The following is a 20,214-nucleotide window of genomic DNA, read 5'->3' as shown; positions in this document are numbered from 1 at the left end:
GATATACCACTTCTTTTTTACCCAAGGCATTAATAGAAGCAAAGCCTACCCTGTTTGTATTGCCACACGCTGCTCATCAATATGCTATTCCTTAACATGAGTTCAAGCTGCTTAAAGTCACACCCTTATTTCAAAACCCAGTAAGGCTCAAGAGCTAATTATGCTATCACATTAAAAGACCAGTTCTACCTTTGAAGTCCAGCTATTCCTCAGAGTGCCTTTTTATCAACTTTGTCTGCTATACCTGCTGTGACTCTACCTGACTGGAAGTACACTGGCCACAGTTACCTATACCCCAGTAACTTCTTGTTGAGCCTCGCTGTGTTTTGTAATTAGGGCTGCCTTTGAAAATAGCCTGCAACCTAACTCGTCCAAAGTATGACTGCAAGCTGCAGCTGGGAGATTTCGATCATATTCATACCAGTGCTTTATCAAGTGCACTGGCTCCAGTCCATTATGAGGCCAAATTAAAGAGGGCACCTGAAAGATTGCTGCCTTCCACATGTACTGACCTGAATGTTAATGTCCTCTTCACAGACCTTCTTTTGGTGCCCCTGCCAAATAGGCGAGCAGGATGACTAGTGAGTCAGTGGGCCTCCTTGGTGCTGGCAACCCAGTTGTAGAATGCCCTCCCTGATGAGGCTTGCCTGGCACTGCCTTTTCGGTCACTTTGGTGCCAGGGGAATACTAGTTTAAAAGTTTGTACATTGTAACACACTGTTTACTTGCTTCATGTTTTTATCCATGCTGTAAAACTGGCTTTATCTGGAACTCCTTTAGCTCTGTTTGGGCATTGTATTCCAAATCAGTGTTAGAAACTCAGATACCAGTGGTACCTTGGGTTACATACGCTTCAGGTTACAGACTCTGCTAACCCAGAAATAGTACCTCAGGTTAAGAACTTTGCTTCAGGATAAGAACAGAAATCGTGCTCTTGCGGCGCGGCGGCAGCGGGAGGCCCCATTAGCTAAAGTGGTGCTTCAGGTTAAGAACAGTTTCAGGTTAAGAACGGACCTCCGGAACGAATTAAGTACTTAACCTGAGGTACCACTGTATATAAGCTAGGTGCCAAATGGCTCCTTAAACCAGGGTTACAGTCGCCAATGTCTGGTTGCCATTTTGGGGCCAGGTGGGTTTTCAATAAGACTTTTTGGTTCCTGAAATTCATTCTGATTGTACAGATAAAATATGATGGATAGAATTCTACAGGATGGGGTATATTAGTGTGTGAAAACAGTCAGGATCCAAGGATTCCCTGGTATGCACCTCCAGATGGTGGAGACATCAGGCACCATCCTGGTCCCCAGGCATCTTCACTGGGTCGCAAGTGGCTGATAGCCAGGTGCAAAATGTGCGTGGCACCTGGCAAATATCAAATTCTGTTCCAAATGTGTGAAGAGGCCTATGCACCAACCACACGTATGCAGTGAGCGCAGGATTGGCGTTGGTCTGATGAGGGTGCTTCTACATACCACTCCACTTGCTTAATTCTATGTAGCATCTTGCCTGATGAAGAAATGTAGAGAACTGACATTTTGGTTGGTCCCAATGAAGGTATTGCTCAGCTGTGGATCTTGACCTGTAAAAAACCCTCCTCTCGGGGTTCTTATCCCTAGGTTGCAAATACTAGGCCAGGCACCCCCAAACTCGGCCCTCCAGATGTTTTTTGACTACAGTTCCCATCATCCCTGACCACTGGTCCTGTTAGCTAGGGATGATGGGTGTTGTAGTCCCAAAACTTATGGAGGGCCAAGTTTGGGGATGCCTGCAATAGGCGCATAGTTGTCCCTGTTGAGGGGTATGGCCAGCACATTCCTTGCTGCCTAGCAACCTTTCACATCCACAACTCCCTATGGCCTGAGCAGGGCTCTTTTTCACTGGAGCTGTTTTATAATATTATATTTTACTGTAACAGTGTTACTAGGTGGCCTATATAAATTTCATGAATAGAATAAAATGATAAATATAACCACACTGAAATTCCTGTACGATGAAGTAGTATAATTCTACAAGGCACCAAAAAATTCTCATTTCTTTCTAATTTTACACTAAATTCTTATAAAAGGGGAAGCAGCCTTGACTCTCATTAAACATCCATGGAATTGTTAGAATTTTTCTGAATGAGCAGAAAAGTAATTCAGAAACTGGTGTGGTGATGCTAGAGGGTAAATGCAGAAGTTGTCCTGCCCTGTTTCCTGTTATGCCCAGTCTTTTAAATATGCAGTCAATGGGAACAAAACACGTTTATGCTAAAAAGGGCCTAAATTCCTTCTTCTCAGATCTAATGAAGTTTGTGAAACTCATACAGCTGCTTGGCCTTGCCTGGAACAAACACTATACATTGGCCTCACTATGTGGTTGAACTTAGATGAGCGCTCTCATTAACAAGTTGCATGGCTGCCATTGCCACCCCATAGTGGTGGTGACTCACAGCCTCTGACTTGCAGCATATTCTCCAGCATGAGTCTACTACATCAACATTAGAAAAATGTTCATAAGAGATGCTCAGATCATTGCTGACTGAATTTTTGTAAACTGTTGAGCCCTGTACGTTTTCGGCAAATTTTAAAGGTTATTTCTGTTGGTTGGTTGTGTTTGTGATCATTGTTACTGAAAAGATCTCTTGCCTCTTACACACCTTCTCCTTGCCCTGAGGCTGATTCAAAGGAGAAGATGGAAGTGAACTTTAATTAGTTATTTGCACTTGTAGCAGCTGCCAAGAAGAAAAAAGCCACCCTGGAAACTTATTTCTTATGGAGTTCATCTGGGGGCTCTGCAAAACCCTTTGGGGGGGGGGACTACTGTTTGAGGGGTTGTGGGATTCAGTTTCCTAGTACTCAGAGAGCAGCCATTGCTTCACGTCTTCCTCAGTTGATTCCGGGTAGCATAGAAGAAGTTCTGCCTAAGTTTACAGCAAACTCTGTTTTATATTAAAGGAAGTAAACTTGTACAGAAGAGACATGGGTTTTGTTAACTTACAAATCACCAACATAGTTTTGTGATAAATGGTTGCCAGCTTGAGGTTTTTCTAATATTAACAGTTAAAAACTGTGAAGAGGAATCATTGATGAAAAGGCTCCTATGCAGTGTTTTCTATATGCTTTTTTTTGCCTCTTCAAAGTTATGCCAAAAGGATACCCAAATATGCATTTCCTTGGGGGGTTTCTTTACTGCTTTTTATACTTGTAACCCCAGCATTGCTGTGCTTTTCCCTGTTTTACAGTGCAGTTCTGTGCATGTTGACTTGGAAATTAGTTCTGCAATATTCAGTAGAAATTACTTCCAGTAGAAATCTATTAGAATTGATGCCTTGAGGTCTACGTTATGTTGATTTTTAAGAAGGTTTGTTGTGCACTGTTTTTGTTTTATTTAAAAAATCTAGACTATAGCGTAAGTGGTGTATAAGATAAAAACAAAATAAAGCACAAGTTCTAAAAACAGCATTTCAGCAAACTCTGAAAGCAATGAAATCATTTTTACACATTCTAAAAACAATATAACAATTTGTTCAAATATATGATTGCATATAGATATTTGGGGATCCCTTCTGTGAAGAGGTGTTCGGTTGTTTTGTAGTCTTGGATGGTACTGAAACAGGCAATTTGCAGGTGTATGTTCCAAAGAGAAATGGGCTAGTAAATACTTCCATCCTGTTGACAATGCTATACTGAAATATATATTCAGAATTGTCAGGCAAAGTAATTTAAGTTCAAAATGCAAAGTTTTTTTGTGACATACCTTTGAAATTCATAGCTTCTGTGAGATGAGTTATAGGAAGCAACGTGATGGTGTGGGAAAGGCAAGCTTCTGTAGTTACTATATTCTGATTTACAAGGTTATGGTGACTTTAGTTCCAGGAGCTGAGAGTGTTCCAATGTGTTTTGGGGGGAAATTAAGTGGCTTTGTTTCTTTGTTTTAAAATCAAAGCTATCCATACAGCATCAAATTACTGAACTTTGTAACCATAAGTAGGGTAAATGAGTTGGAAACCGTTACAAAATTAACACGTTATGTGTGGAGTCTGGTAAAGCTCAGTCTGAAGATATAGAAATTGATTCTTTGTGTTATAGAAACTAAGACAGGATACTTCTTGTAACAAACATATCAAACCCTTAACATACAGCTAGTCAAGCTCTGTAGTTCAGTTGCATTCCTTTCTTCTTGGTCTCACTTGATCTGTGTTTCATTAATGCGCTCAGGATTACAGCTTAAAACCTTAGTTTCCTTAACTGCTGTATCCAAACCAAAAGAAACACTACCTTGAATAAATGGAGTAAAATGAGACCAGCTTTTACTTTAGATCAGTGTTCCCCAACCTTGGGCCTCCAGCTGTTTTTGGACTACAACTCCCATCATCCCTCGCTAGCAAGACCAGTGGTCAAGGATGATGGGAATTGTAGTCCAAAAACAGCTGGAGGCCCAAGGTTGGGGAACACTGCTTTAGATGAGGTCACCTGAAGAAGTGATAGACAATTGGGCTAATGTGCAATTAGTCTTGAAAATGTTTGGTTATGAAACAGCGCAGCTCTAATAATTTCAGGTGTCTTATAATAAAACCAGTAAGATTATTCCTGAAAGATGACTTGCAGAGGTACCTCTCAGATTAATTGTTGTAGGCCAGGAAGAGTGTGCATGCACCTATGTGTTTAGAAAATGAAAGTTTGCTTTTGGTATATATTTCAATATAGAAATTAAACTTTGTAGTCCCTACACTAGTGGCGAACTCAAGTCACTTGGGCAAAAGAACTGCTGGAGCAAAAGAACTGCTGGGGAGACCTTTCTGTTGCACATTTACTTGTGTGCAGAGGTCTTTCCATTTCCCTTTTGGTTTCAGCCTCCTGTGCAGCTAAAAGCACTCTGAAGGATCTCCTGATCCTCTGGAATCAGTTTTGAATGAGGGATTAGAAGAAGAGAAATTAATTATAATCCTAGCACAAGTGCAAGCACCCTCTGCTTCTGCAGCTCAGTCATTTTGAAACTAAGACGTCAAGTTTTAAATTTATGATTTTATAATTGAAAAACTTTATTTCACAATAAGGTTTTTCAATTATAAAATCATAAATTTAAAACTTGACGTCTTAGTCTAATAAAGTTGAACATTATTTACAAATTTATATAATTCATAAGATAAATAAGGTTGCATTCTGCCCGTAAACCTATTCAGCTTGACATCTGGAGTTTTGTCATGTTTCTTTCCCGTATGTTAATCAAACTTTTTCAGCTGAAAAGTGATGCACTTCTCCAAATGGGTCTATTTTTAGAGCAAACTTAGTATGAATGTTTCATCTTGTGTCAAAATTGAAAATGTGGTTTAAATATTGGGTGTGATTAAGCAGTGTTCTCTGTACTCTTTATTAAGGCAAGCAGTTTCACATAGTGGTGCAGGAATCCTGCAAGAGAAAGTATGAATGAAAACTTTTCCAAGAGCAGGCTTTAGAGTTTTCAACATGTTGGAATCCTTTCGCTTGATCAAAGCTGCATTTTAAAATCCTTCGTTAATACCTCATTTCAGGTTATACCACCTTCCCATGTAGTTCCTCAACAGAAACTTGCTGCTAATGACAGTTCAGCAAAACTGATGAGTCACCAAGCTAATGCTTTCCAAAACAGCTTGATTATTAGTGTTGAGGCATTGAGATTTTATGCTTAAATGAGCAGCCAGCCGTTCTTGGTTGGATATTTCAATTTATCCCTTATTGAGGAAGCAGAATAGAGCAAAGCTAAACAATGGTTGACCTGAGCCTTTGAATCGGTGCCAGAATGCTAGTTCTATTATTTGCTGCCTTAGAAGTGTTGAGCAACGATGAAGCCCCTAGGAAATGGCTTTACATTGGGCAGTAATGCTTGTTGTTGAATCTGCAGCTTGTCTTCCTGAAATAAATACTATTTTATTAGAGGAGGAAGACATTAAGAAGGCCTTTTTCATAAGGGACTGCAATCAAATTGGATTTGGTTTAAGCAAACATAAGAATCGATTTGGCATTCTTGCTTCACTCCTGCCTTTGGCTAGTGTATTGGGGGGGGGGGGGAGAATGGAGATAGCTGGTTATAGCAAGTTTCTTGGATTAAACTTCCCTCTTCTTACCTTGGAGCTGATTGCAAGGGAAATCTTTTTTGAAAACTTTATTTAATTCAAGCTCGTTCAGATCTTGTTTTCCAGAGATCCTTGTTAGTAAGGGTTTGTCCCTGTGTTGTGATGAAATCATTTTCAGTAATTCAACTGTACAAGCCAAAGTGTCACAACACGCAGTTGGTTCCTGCATCATGGATTTTACTAAAGTTGCGTAATAATGACTTAAGAAGCAAGTATGTAGTCCAGTTTTGTCATTGGGGTGTCTATAAATGGTCCTCTTCTGCAGTCACTCTGAGCCAGAGGCTTATGATTCTTAAGTTGGCAGGTGGTGTTAGCATAGTTTCAGGCCCTAAATAGCAATCAATGTGCTTAATCATAAAACACAATGCAGTTAAGAATATAAAAATAACAATTGCCTATCATTCCTAATGGCTGATTTTTAGTACTGGCATCCTAATGCATTATTGATAGCAAACTGGACTGGTAATGGTTTCTTAGAAAGGGCTGTGGTGGGTTAACACTGCAGCTTCCCTTCTCACCAGATTTCAGCACCTTGTGATGGGAGATAAAAGCCAGGCTGCATCATGAAGGGTGTGAGGACACAGCCGTTCAGGATCTTCCTGGACTTTTGTGACTTTCCATTGGAAATGAGGGGTAGTGTTTGCCCTAACAGTGAAGCATGGACAGTGGAGGAAGGGTACTGTGCCAGCAGCCACTACACAGACTTCTCAATTCATACCATTTTACCTTACTGTGTTTGGGCTTCCCCCGACTTTTCTATCATTGACAGTCCCCCCAGGAAAGGGGCAGTGGGGGGTTCAACATAAGTTGATCATTAAAAGTGAGCTATGAGACCATATCTTTACTACTTACAAGTAAAGAAATACTACATCATTCCCCAGACAAGCAGCAGCAGATGCACATAAATTGCCATCACTTGTAAAACAAAAAACTGGGTCTGATTGCCATGCATCAAAAGTGATAGACACACTACAGTAAGCTGAATTCCCCTGGGAACATGACTCTTGAATGAAGGTCTTAATTTTGCACCTGGGTGCATGTCCGAAATGGTTGAATGGAAGCTCAAAATTCTTTAATTTCTAAACTTCCATTGATCACTATGGGATAATTTTTGTTACTGCCACTGTCTTTATTTTAAAAGCTATCTGAAACATTTTAGTCTTTTCCTTAACTTTGGTGGTCTCCTAGCCACTACTCTGTGGTACAGTCAATGAGTGAAGAGCTAATGAACATCAGTATGTGCTCTGTTTTTGTGTTTAAAAGAAAAATCCTCTGGGGCTGCTTCTTGAACTTTGAACCAGGGCAACAGCCATTAGACTTTGTCTGTTGCTATGCACCTAGAATGCTGAGCTGTCTTTGGCAAAACCACAAAGCTGTTGGATTGTTCAGCTCTGTCACAGCTATTTGTATTGTCCAGAGCACTCTGACCGTGTTCAATTAAATGCAAGTCCTGTACAAATGTGATCCAAAATGGATTCTTTGTTGTTGTTCTTCTTGTTGTTGTTTGTTGTTGAAGGCTGCTAAATGTATTATCTGGAGTAGCTTGGAAGGCCTCATCCCTTCAGATGATTTACTATAATATGAGAATATTTTAATTAAATACAACCAGTAATGTGATGATAGGAGCTTTGCTTTGGAAGCTACTGCAAGCCTCAGCAGTGAAAAATGTAAACTGTGGAGACATCCATTAGGCGTCTAATGATTATGTTATCACTAGAGTTAGACTGTCATCTACAGAGGCTTAGCTTCTGAAGCACAGTTCTTATTGTCACAGTACTGACGACATCTTCAGTAAGCTGTCTTTCCTAAAAGATAGTTTAAACCAGGGGTTGTCAACCTAGTCCCCACCGCCCACCAGTGGGCATTTCAGGATACTAGGTGAGCGGTAGGAGGTTCTACGGCACAAGATGAATCCTCCTTCTATAGAGTGCTGGTGGGTGGTAAGGAAATTTTACCATCAAGAAAGATGCATTAGTGGGTGGTAGGTATCAAAAGGTTGACTACCCCTGGTTTTAACAGTTAAATGAGTCTGTTTCCCTACCTTCTCTCTCAGCTTGAGGCCAAGGATAAACTAGAACTGGGGGCCCAGCCAGATCACCAGAAGAAGCTAATGTTCCTGCCAAGACTGAGCATGGAATAGAGTGGCAATGGCTGGTGTAAAAGATAGAGACCTCCATCTATTGCGTGGCACTCAGCTCTCAAAAGCTGAGTGCTGGTAGCTTAGCATCTGTCTGATCCTTACTTGAGGCAGGGAGGACAACTGCAGTGCCAGGTTGCTAGACGTAGAGATGGGAAAAAAAACTTAAACCAGTAATTCCAGTACTAAGTGGTAGAGTGCACTAGTGTGCCATGACAAGTTTGTTTGTTGGTATCATGTAGCATAAGGTTTCTACCCACTGACCCTGAGAGGCGACTGTCTTCAGTCACTGTACTTTCTGAGTTGGTTATGGCTTTTTCTGAGAAGCTGCCATCAAGGTGGGTATTTGTGTCATTCCTTTGCATAAAATGGCATTTTTTAATGTGCATGCCTCCAGAGGAAGGGCCCAGAACAAGTAAATTTTTAGAAAGGAATAGTCTTAACATGTTTAAGGGATGGTTGCCTATCATTGATTTTAAAGGCAACCTTCATCTTTTTTTATTACACTGGAAAAAATAACTCAGAATATTAATTTCTGCAATAGGCAGTTCATGTTGTGCTACTAATGAATGGAGTATATTTTGTGATTTTACTATTTTATATGGTTTTGGTTTATTGTACTTTTGGTTTATTGTACCTTTATTTGGTACTTTGAGTGCCTTTGGCACCCAAAGCAGTATATCAGTAAACTATAATGGAACACAGATTTCCCCCATGTAACTAACTGAACTTTGCACGAGTCTCTGACAAATTAGGAAGTCTTATCCAGTAACTAAGGAGCAACTTAGATTTTTTTTTTTAGAGAAAGAAGTGAAGCCTACTCCCAATTGCAACAACAATGCAGATGGGTCGTGCCCACCCCCCGGAGTCTTTAGTAAAACTGTTCTAGATACAATCCAAATTATATATTACATATCTGCGCCATGTAAAAGTTTCAGGTGGATTTCAGATTTCATCATAGGCAGTACTTGATTGCTGCCAGCAGTTTGTCATGTCCTGTACATGTCTGTACAGTTTTTTCAGCTTTGAAGATGGAAAACTGGGTCACAACCTATAGAAGCCCTTCCAAAATATCTGCTCTTACAGGATGCTTCCGTGAATATGAGGAAGGAACCACACTGAGATGCCTGTAGCTCTGAACTTTTATCCTGTTTAATTCAATTTGCCAGCTACAGTTTTTTGTGGCCATTTCTGAAAGCTGCCATTTTGAAGTTTTCATTATTAAGTACCATTAGCTGACATCTGATCCTGGAGCTTAGAACAAGCAAGCTGAAAGGCCTAGCAAAGTGGGGTTAAGTAGTAGTGTCCTAGGAAAGAAGGGTCTGTGGACATGAAAGAAAGCACAGCAAAACAAGTGATTGGATTCAGAAGAGGCAATTGTCCAGAGGAAAGATGATAAGGGTAGAGGTGGGAGAGAGAATCAGGATCTGAAAAAAGTGAGGAATCACATATCTGAAATACCTAGGTAGATCTTTGACTGCAGGCCTCTTGTACATTTAATGTTTTAGTAGTTGTTAGTAAGGGCAGAGTGAAAAGTCTTTCCATATTGGCCTTAAAATGGACAATAATGGTTTGTTTACAACGCTGTCTTGGAATATGAGAGAGAGCTGAGAAAATCTCCACCTCCTGAATCTAAACATTTCTTGGCTGCTGTGTAGCAGCTGAAAACAGATGCCTGCTAGCTGTGCAAGGTGTAATGTGGTCTGTTAATGATATACAAACTGCTAACATCAAAAGGGAGAATAAACAGTACTCTAGTGCCGCTTCCTATTCAGAGATGCGCTTTCTCCCTAGGCAGAGGGTGGTGAGAATGAAAGAGTTGCTGGCATCTTTTCAGTAGCTTATTAACCAAAAAAAGGCTTTGCTGGCAGGATGTTTACCTCTGTATAGCAATTATGATAGTGAAAGGGAACATCTTAAGTGGCAAGAGTGTGGTGTTTTGCCCGCATCAGTTTGTCTGTCTGGTGAGATACCTGCCTGCAGATAGGAATTTTAGGACTGGCTGCAGTGTGGAGTGTTGTTTGCTGGCAGAGTGGATACAGCTGAGGTGTGGGTATGGTCCAGAACTTGATATAAGGATAGGCTCATCCACAGATGATAGGGTCAACACCAAAGGAAATGTTTCGAAGACTGACAGGCCCTGGATTTGCTTCCTGGTGACCCAGTGATCAGCTGATCAGGAGAGAGAGGAATTTAAATTAGATGCTGGCAGTTCACAGTCAGATAGCGATAGGGACTATCTGAGAGAGTGCAGGCTGGAGATTGTCTGTGGGTTAGATGGGGGCCTGGAATTAGGGATAGAGACCCCTTCTGCCCACCCAAACAGAAAGTCCCTGACTACCTGAGTGGGGTCAGATAGTGAACTGGCAGAAGGTAAGACGGGATTGTCTGTGAGCAGGCAAGGTTCTATCTACATGAGGAGAAGTGAAAGATTCAGAAAGGGACTGGGAGTGTTAGACAATAGCTATCCTAGAAAGAATTTTAGCAGTGACAGGTTAAAAGCATGAAGTTACTTAAGAAAGATCTTAAATATCTCTGTAAAGGGTGTTCATTTGAAACAAAGTGTTGTGCCTTTCAAAAGTAACAATTAAGCTTTAACCTCTTTAAATGTAAGCAAGTTCTTGTTTTGTTCTAAAAGTGCTTCATCCTTTCATAGATCCTTTGGGTGAAAATTAAGTGATCACACGTTCCCTTTCACCTAATCATTACACCTTGCTAAAAATAGTAAATTGAAAACCTCTACTATGGAAATACATTGAGCCGTCTGATTTGGTAGTGCTGGTCAGTCCAGAAGAAGACACTGCTTATTCACAACTTGATTGTGGATGAAGGGGGCCGACTTGGCATGTGTTACCAATGCTTGGATGGGTGAGCTGGGTGAGCTTCATCTAACTCAACTGTACCCGTTTGGGTCCTCAGTAGAACACCAGGCTAGATGGAGGATATGTGTGTTGTTATGGTCCATAGAAGCACCATCTCCTTTACCAGAAAACCTCTTGATCTTAGGATGGTTTAGGATGCTAGTCTATCAAAAATCCTGTTGTCCACCAACATCCCTGATGAGGTGACCAAGACAGTCTTTGGCATTGTTTTTGGCACTTTCTGCATGCATGCAGAGATTGCTCTTGGACCGCCATGTGGCTTCATGGTCTCCATGACAACCATACAGCTCATGGTCATAGAACCAACACATGAGGCAGGGCATGCCCTTTATGTAGTCTTTGACCCAAGTGATATGAGGGAAGGTCCAGATGTAACCGGGTGGGGTGTGGATGTGCAATGCAGTCCCGTGTCATGGTTGGAATGTTACCTGGTGAAGTTTGGACTGGTAGTGGCAGTTTCCCCTGTATGGGTGATGGACCCATTTGGATGCCCTTCTCTCAGGGAGTTGTCCCTGTTGCCTTCAGATAGGGGTGGTATAGCCACTTCTAAAGAAATGAACCCTTTGGGCTGGAGTAACTATCAAGCATTCACAAATACCCCCTTCTTGAGGAAGGTGGTGGGACATCTGCAAGCATTTTTGGATAACACAAGCATTCTTGGATCCGTTCCAGTCTGGGTTCCAATCTGGCCATGGTACAGAATCACGTCTTGCTCTGCATGATGGATGACCTTTACAGATAGTGGGACAAGGGGAGTGTGACTTGCTCTTCCTTCTTGATGTCTCTGCAGCTTTCAGTGCCAAATCACAATAGTGTGGCTATCTGGAATGGGAATTGGGGGCATTGTGCTACAGTGCTTCTGGTCTGCGCAGGGTACAGAATACAGAGGGTAGTGTTGGGAGAGTGTTTTTCATCCCATTGGCAGTGGCATGAATGAGAGACAAGAAGCTGAACTTGAATCCTGATAAGATGGGCCTTGCTCCATTGAATGCTTTCACCTTATGCTGCAGAGTCTTTAGAGCCAAGAAGTTCGTTGCTGAAAATTCAAAAGTAATGTGTCTTCAGTACTGAACTAAAATCTGTGATTCTGAATTATCTGTCTCTATTTTTTTTTAACTGGCAAATTATGGAATGGTCTTGATCAGGAAGAAAGGAACTCCATGTTGTCTTCTGCTATAGTAGATATGACCAGGAAAGGAGAATGGATTCTCCATCAATGCAAGTAAAAATTGTCAAGTTTAAATGCAAAAATGACAAATTTCATTTAAAAGAATTAGTGTGCTGGTTTTTTTCACAAGATGAAATGAGATAAGTCTTCTTAGCACAAACATCTGTGAAGCAGAAATATAGTATTCACCATACACAACAGTTTCTTTGCAATTGATTTTATTTTTTTTTCCTTTGGGATTGTTCTTGATTATTTATATGGCTTCAGTTATTGCTTTTTGTGATTTAATATTTAAGATATGTTTTGTTATAGCTGTAAAATGCAATACAAATAAGAAGCAGCAGCAGCCTGGGAACTGTGATAGAGAAATGTGATATAGCTATTCCCCTATGCATAGAGCTAAACACAGCTTCATTGGAAAGGCTGGGGAAGATCAGTGAAACCAGCATATGTTGTATGTTGCAGTGCAGCTGTTCATATTAGCCAACAGTGCTTTCTTTGTAAATTTCAAAGAGCTGATGTTTCCTGCTGAAGTGGGTTTCAGGGTACCAAACCAGGAGCATTGGTGAAAGGCTTGTGTGTTCCAACATTTTTTTTCTATAGCACTTTCAGTCATGCTAAATACTTGTTGCAGCAGCTGCCTCAGAAGGTTTAATATTGCGTTAATCCGATTTTGCAGGCGGCAAAGTCATGATAGGTACTTCATTTATTAAATTTGAATTATGAATAATTTCTTATGAAGCCTCTCTCCAGCCAAGTAGCGATCTTACGGCTGAGCAGCAATTTGACCTCCCTAGTCTACGTCCATCATTGTAACCCAGCCTTCCTCCACTTGATGACGGGCATTTTAGACTTAAAACTTCCAAAACCTCTTACCATTAGCTACGCCATTTATGGCTGATGAGAGTTGTAGTCCAAACATCTGAAGGACATTAGAGGAAGACAGCTCTATCCACCATACCACACTGTTATCCTAGTGCTTCATTCAAAATCCCTGTTTGGGATAGATACTTGGCATTTGTGCCACCCATCTTCTATGTTGTAGGGTAAATTGTATAAATTGCAACGATGCAGCTAAAATTGTCTAACCTGAATGGCTACATGAAAAATAAAAATCAAGATATGCTTAGCATTGTCAAATTACATTTTGAAAGTCTTTATGTCTGCATAGGCAGAAGTTTGATCACGGGGTGATTTTGCAGTAGACACACCAGTTGGCCAGCAAGGATTTGACTACTAATAGCAAGACTAGAGGCTCTTATACTTAAATGCAGTTTTGCACTATATATATGCAAATTATCCCAGTCTGTGGCACGTTGAGGTTCAGCAGATAACTGGCTCTGACCCGCCATTATTTTGAACTAGAACCCTAGAGTTCTAGTAAAAAACAAAAAGTAGATCCTACAAGTCTGAAGTCTGCCCACGCCTGCTCTACATAAAACATTTTTTGCGAATTGCAGTTTCTCAATCCTTTAGCAATATGACCAGTCTGTTTTGGTGATACTTCACACACCTAACCGGGGCTGTATTTGTTTTCAAATATGGAGACACCCATGTATAAACATTGCTTACTAATCAAACATGTTTAGTCATCTGTCCAGTCTTTATTGCAAATGCCAATTGTTTCCATGGAGTCAACTGGCCAGTCTTATCAGCTTGGTGGGCACGGTTCTATTTCTTCCTTCCATTTTTTTTAATGGTTTGCAACATCACTCACAGTTACAATCAACTTTACAGCCTTAAATTTTGTGTCCCCTTGTTCTTCAGAGAGTAACTTGATGAGGTAATAAGCCAAACTAAACACACAAACCACAATGGAGCAGTGTGGACATACTTTTTAGAATCATTGTGGTAGCAATGAGTTTCCAGCTCATCACGTATTTATAGAGAAATTTTGTCTTTGCCAGTGAGGCTATGAATAACCTGAGAAGAACCCAATCGTGTTTTTTAAAATTGAAGATCCAGTATGAACCCTGGACTTTCAGTGCAGTCTGTAAACTGTTATTGAGTGGCATTGCCTTCTGTTTACCACTATTAGCAATATACAAAATGAGCTATGCATTCTTAATGCCTTTTTCCTTCTTCTATCCTGCAGCTTAGGTGGTGATCAATACAGTTCTCTCTGAGGAGCCAGAAAGCAGGCAGCTCATGACTTCTGATCAGGACCCTAAAGTTGTGGCTGAACCGCAGGTGCAGCAAGTACAAGAAGTTAAAGATAGTTCTCATCTAGTAAGTATCATGGCGAAGACTTGATAAATCTGAATGCATGAAAGTGTGGTTATTTTAGCCACTGTTCTATCCCCTGAATCTTATGCCTGCTTTGGGTAACTTGTGATACAAGTTATTTTCTGTATTGGTTCTGCAGCAAATAGAAGTCTTTTCTTGGCTCATTTCATTTAGTTGTGCTAAGCATATGAAACAGAAAGCAACCTTTCAGCTTTCTGGTTCTGCTAGTTATATTCATTCAAAGGAGAAGTTTTGTCACAGGTCCCCTTAGTCTAAAACAGGAATAAGCTACTTTGTGTAAAAAATTTTTTTATATATGCTAGCTTTTTTGACTTTCTGCTGCCCCACACAGGGCTTTCATTTCAATAGCAAACAGCGTTAAGAGAGGTCTTCTGGAATAGTAGAGTCCACAAAATGAAATTTGGATAAATTGAAATTATTACTACTACTATTATTACTATTGGTTGATTGATTACCCGCCCTTCACTCTAAGGTTCCAGGGCGAGTTACAACATTAAAACACAATATTAAAAACAGTTCAGAGCACAGTCACAGAAACAAGGTGGGCCCTAAACATATAATCTCAACTGTCAAAAGCTGTATATGGGAAGCTGTATAATGAAGGTACCAGATGCAGCTCTGTTAGGAGGGAGTTCCACAACTTAGTGGCTGCCACAGAGTTAGCCTCTCCTGGGCTCTGTCTTCCAATCTTAGCAGAAGGGAAGGAGATGACTTTTCGAGTATTGGGGGCCTGAGTTGTTTAGGGCTTTAAACATAAGCATCTTGAATTACGCTTGGAAATGAACTAGCAACCAAAGCAGCTTGAATTAGGCTTGGAAATGAACTAGCAACCAATGCAGCTGTTTTAAAACAGAGGTATATCATCGTCGTCGTCATCATTATATTTATTAAATTTCTATATAAGGTCTGGTTGCTGCATTTGGACCAATTGAAGTTTCTGAATCTCCTTCAAGGGCAGCCCTACACTAAGCCTATTGCAATAATCCAAACTGGGAGTTACCAGAGCATGGGGTACACCGGCCCACATTATCTCTGTCCAAAAGGGGCTGTGGAAGGGGAAGCATTCAGACCTGGAAAAAGGCAATCCTATCCACTGAGGCCACCTGAGCCTCCATTGACAATGATGAATCCAGGAGCATCTCCCAAGTTTGTGAACCTGTGAAAATTGGCATCCTACAATATTCTTGTACTATATATCTGAATTTCAGCACAATCAATCATGGCGTCAGCCTTTGGGCAAGCAGCCTTTTCTTTCCTATGTGCGTAGTAGTAGTAGTAGACTGAATTAATTCAGCAAGGGCAGCTACTGGTGCAGAGAGGTGCTGGATGATATTTTATTGTTGCACAAGCCTCGTTGAGGACCTTTGCAAATGGCTTGGACAGCAGTGGGATTCTTTATTAACAATATCCCACCAAAAGCGTGGTGAAGAATATCTTGTGGTAATGGCAGATATTGGCTCAGCCAGGGGAATTAATGTAGCCTGATTATCTTTCTCAGAACAAGCATCACAGTTCTCTTGGTTTAGGAAAACATAGGCTGGCCAAAAAAGCTTTAGAGATCTGAACCTGCACATCAGGAAATAAGGATTCACACTCCCACCCATCTGTCAAATTTGGCCCATTGGGCAGGGCCAGATAAAAATCTGATCCCCAGAGCCAAAAATGTTCCTCATCCCTTCTGTAACTTGTGGACGTTCTCTCTTTAGCCAGACTGAGGCAAAACCTGTTGGTTTTCCTAGTCAAGGTATGCCACAAGGAATGGTTTTTCTTTTGTGGACTTTCTCCTTCTCATGCCCATGTTTTGTGGGCAGAACTGAATTGTTTCGGACACATTCCCCCCCCCCCACCTGCCCCAGTTTGGGGCATCACATCGAGAAATTGAGGTGAATCGTGTTAGTGCAAATGGTCATGTGAGAATAGTATGTAAATTACATGTTGGAAGTGGGCAAGCAGGATGGTCTTCATTGTTGTCTTCTCTCTCCTGCCCCACAAAAAAATTAAAAAGCAAGGAATTACTGGAGCGGTTTTAATTTGCAGTACCTTTAGAATGAACTCTGAGGCTTTGAACTGTACTTTGGATAGAAAAATCCTGTTGAGCCCCTAACAGAGTTTCCTTGTTCTATCAATTCCTAATTACAGCAAATTAACATGCAGTATTGCAGTAGGTTAAGATGCATATGCACCCTTTTTGTTATTCAGTTCAATATGGAAGTGGCTGCTCTGACAAGGCATTCTTACATTTAGAAGGAGAGACAGACAGCTAAAGTTCTGAACACTTTCATTGTTTGGGAGATGAAAAAATGAAGAAAATCTTCCAAATACCTAGTACAAGCCAGAAAAATAGATAGCTGAAAGTCACATTGTTTGGAATAATGCCGATTTACATAGAAGCATTTTAGGAACTGGGCTTTGGATTTTGAGTGGCAATAGCACATGAACCCCCTGCACTGTTTAAACAGTGCTATTTTTGGCATCTGGGTGTTGGCTTGTCTGCCCAGCAGCCTTGAAGTGAAGTGGGTATATGCAGTAAAGAGCTCACAGTTCCGGGACTTGTAAAAGGCAACATAAAAATGGGTTGCTGTTTCAGTAAAGAACTCAACAGCAAGAATGAGAAGATGAGTCTTTTGCAAAAATCAACTGAAGAGGAGACGTCGGAAAACGGGATAAGTAAAACTTTAACTTCCATTTTGGAGACCATGGAAAGGAAGGAGCTGCATGTAATCCAAGAGGCAGTTTCTGGAACACCTGCTATTCATAATAATTGCGTAGAGTCAGTTAAATATCCTTCAGGCCATTGTGCGGGGATCGCTGAAGGTGGCCACAACCCCAGTAGATCTTTTAATCTTTATCCACATAATGCAAGAAAGGTCTTGAATGGGTATGGCAGTTTACAAGAGTGCGGACGAATGGAAGATATGGATGGTGCTGAAAATCTTCCAGAAAGTAGCAGTAGTAATGTTCAATGTGTGAATAACGCAGGCAGCTACCATATTAATAGCAATAATGAAACAGGATCTACTGTAGCTGGAAAGCCATGCCGTTCATTTGAAAGTACTTCTTCATGTGTGCCGGTGGCTGTAAGCCAAGGAAGCATCTTCCCGAAAGCCTTAAGTACATGTGGAATAAAAGGCAAGCCAGTTATGGGTGAGTGCTTATTAGTGCAGGATGAAGTAGATTCTGTTAAAAGTAATTGTAGTGCAGTAGTTTCAGGTAGAGCAGACAGAGAGACAGCAGCTTCAAGCTTTGCATATCTTGATATTGACAGGCCCCGTATAAGTACCAGAGATGAATTCTACAGTATTTGTATAGTTGATGATGATCTGAGAATGGATCTAGAAGAAGGGCAAGTTATTGTGCACGGAGAGACTGCTTTAGAGGTAGAAAGTTCAGCTGTTCAGGAGATGTACAGTATGACATGGCCTGGGGAAAGTGGGAAGGAATTGTTAGTCCCGAAGAAGCCGGTTCAGGTGCCTGTTGACTTCAGTGCTCTGAAAGATGAATCTCCCAGTATAATAAAGGATAGTTTACTGATGCCAAAAAGTGAAATGGGGGTAAAAGCTCCAGTTGGCTTAGTGAATGGGGATCACAGGTTAAATACTGACAGAATAGCAGCAGATGTGTTCAGGGCACAAGCACATGGCGAAGATCTTACTAAAAATAGAACCCAGGAAATGAATATGGTAGGTAGTAGTAGAATCTTTGTGAATGAATCACTTGGTGAAAACAATAATTCTCCAACACCTGTGCATTTGGAGAATGGCATGAAATATTCTCTGCAATTAAAAAGCAGGACTCATGCATGGACTTCCTTTTTCAATAGTGAGAACAAATGTGTCACTGAAGGTGTAAAGTCTGAATCTAATGAAAATCAAAATACCGAAGGTGAAAACTCTAAACAGTTGTTGGGAAGCCTGAAGTTTTCATCAGAGTTTGAGGACACAACTGGTCATTTCCTCTCTGTAAGTCAAAATAACACAAAAAACCAAAGTCAAGTGAATAGGCCAAACTTTACAGGAAGCACAAATGAATTTTGGAGAGTATCTGCCTGCAATGATAAGAAAACCCCTAACTTTTCTGAACAGTTTAATCCAGAGCTACTCCTGAAATATGAAGATGATTCTGATCTTGGAACATTCTGCTCCCATGGGGATCTGAAAGAAAGCACCATTAAAACACTTCCAACATCAGAGAGTGTGGCTTTTGAAGCGGAAATACCCCATGTTTCAGAGCTTACCAGTTATGAAGACGGCAGCTTTACAAGGGCTGCTCAGCAAAACCTGTCTCAAATAGATAACATACCTTCAGAGATGAGTGATTTGACAGAAGGATCATGGGGAAGCGAAGAGACATTAACTTTTTCTAAACCTCTTAATGTAAATGAATATGAAAGAATCCAAAATGAAAATTGCTTGGAAGTTCAAGTTCCACACAACCTCTCTAAAAAGGATGGCAAAACAAATGACTATTCCAGTTCACTTAACGAAGATAACAGCTGCTGTGTCTCTTTAGCACATTCTGAAGCGAGTGAGATGGATTTGAATGATGAACAATGCAAGCTATGGAACAAATGTACATTCCATAGACTGGAAGATCAGCTGAGTGCAGGGACTGACCCTCACAAATTAATAGCAACTGCAGAAGAGCCTGTAAATGGGTTGAAATGGGAAACACACCATGAAAGGAAAACACATAGTGAAATAGAAACCAAGGCAGATTCTGAAAATTTCACTGTTCAAGATGACTGTATGTTAAATGGCAATAATGATCTAATGCAAAAACTTAGAGTATCTTCAAATATGCAAGAGAGGCCTTTAGTTCTGGAGGAGTCTTTAAGTATCCTGCAGATTGATAAAGCTAATAGTCAGCTTGAAACAGAGAGACTTCCTGCATCAGTTGATGAAAGTGATGCTAGAAATGTAAAAATAGAAACTAGTCACACTGAGACATCGACCAGATCAAGGGGAGGGAAATCAGGATTCTACGGAAGCAGCTCTTTACCCAAACAGAGTATAATGGAAACCATGTGCCCTCTTAGGCCTTTAAATTCTGAAGTTTCAATTCCCTGTGCAGATATATCAACAGAAAATGCAAAGGACTCTGCTCCCCAAAACGGCCAGCAGAAACTGAACGTTGAGGTGGAATGTGCTTCCAGATCAGATGCCAAAGACTCTCTGACTTGCACTGATGCAGGTGGGATTTGTATTGACCCCAAGCAGGTAGACAAATATGCCGCTACTCCTTCGTACGAAATACCTCTGGCCTCTGTTAACGATCAAGAATGTGACCAAGGCAATGCAAAGCATGTATTGGATCTGATGGAAGATATATTAAAGGAATCTGATAACACACACAAAATGGATATGGGCGATTCCCAAGGTGATCCGCTTTGTCCATCTGCTCCACTAAGTGGTTTGTTTTCATCTGCCAAGTTTACAGATGATCAGGAATATCTGATGGGATATTTGTGGATTAATTCATCTTTTAACAAAACGGATAGCTCATGCAGTGCTAGTGAGGCGCTCCAAAATGAAACTGGCGATGTGACTGTTCCTTCTTTTGAAATGGGAGGATACCCTTACCAGTTGCTAGTACAACAAAACAGTGATATCTGGGGATGGCAAGGTAGAGATGAAGGATATGTAAGTATTTCACTATCATAATTTGATTCATCAGGCACTTTTAAAAA

General features: G+C 40.8%; 1 protein-coding gene across 1 annotated transcript in view; it reads left to right on the top strand.

Moving 5' to 3' along the window:
• The window catches only part of LARP4B (La ribonucleoprotein 4B), a 58,026-nt gene that overhangs the window by 11,345 nt on the left and 26,467 nt on the right, over window positions 1-20,214 (top strand). The window contains exon 2 of the mRNA XM_083466869.1: window positions 14,377-14,510. Within this exon, the coding sequence (XP_083322995.1) occupies window positions 14,430-14,510 (81 nt within the window). The 5' untranslated portion in view covers window positions 14,377-14,429. The remainder of the gene's footprint in view (window positions 1-14,376; window positions 14,511-20,214) is intronic.

Source organism: Podarcis liolepis (assembly GCF_965112155.1).
Source record: "Podarcis liolepis genome assembly, chromosome: 12".
Taxonomy (NCBI): Eukaryota; Metazoa; Chordata; class Lepidosauria; order Squamata; family Lacertidae; genus Podarcis; species Podarcis liolepis.
Note: the sequence above shows the minus strand (reverse complement) of the source record. Positions and strands in the feature narration are given on the sequence as shown.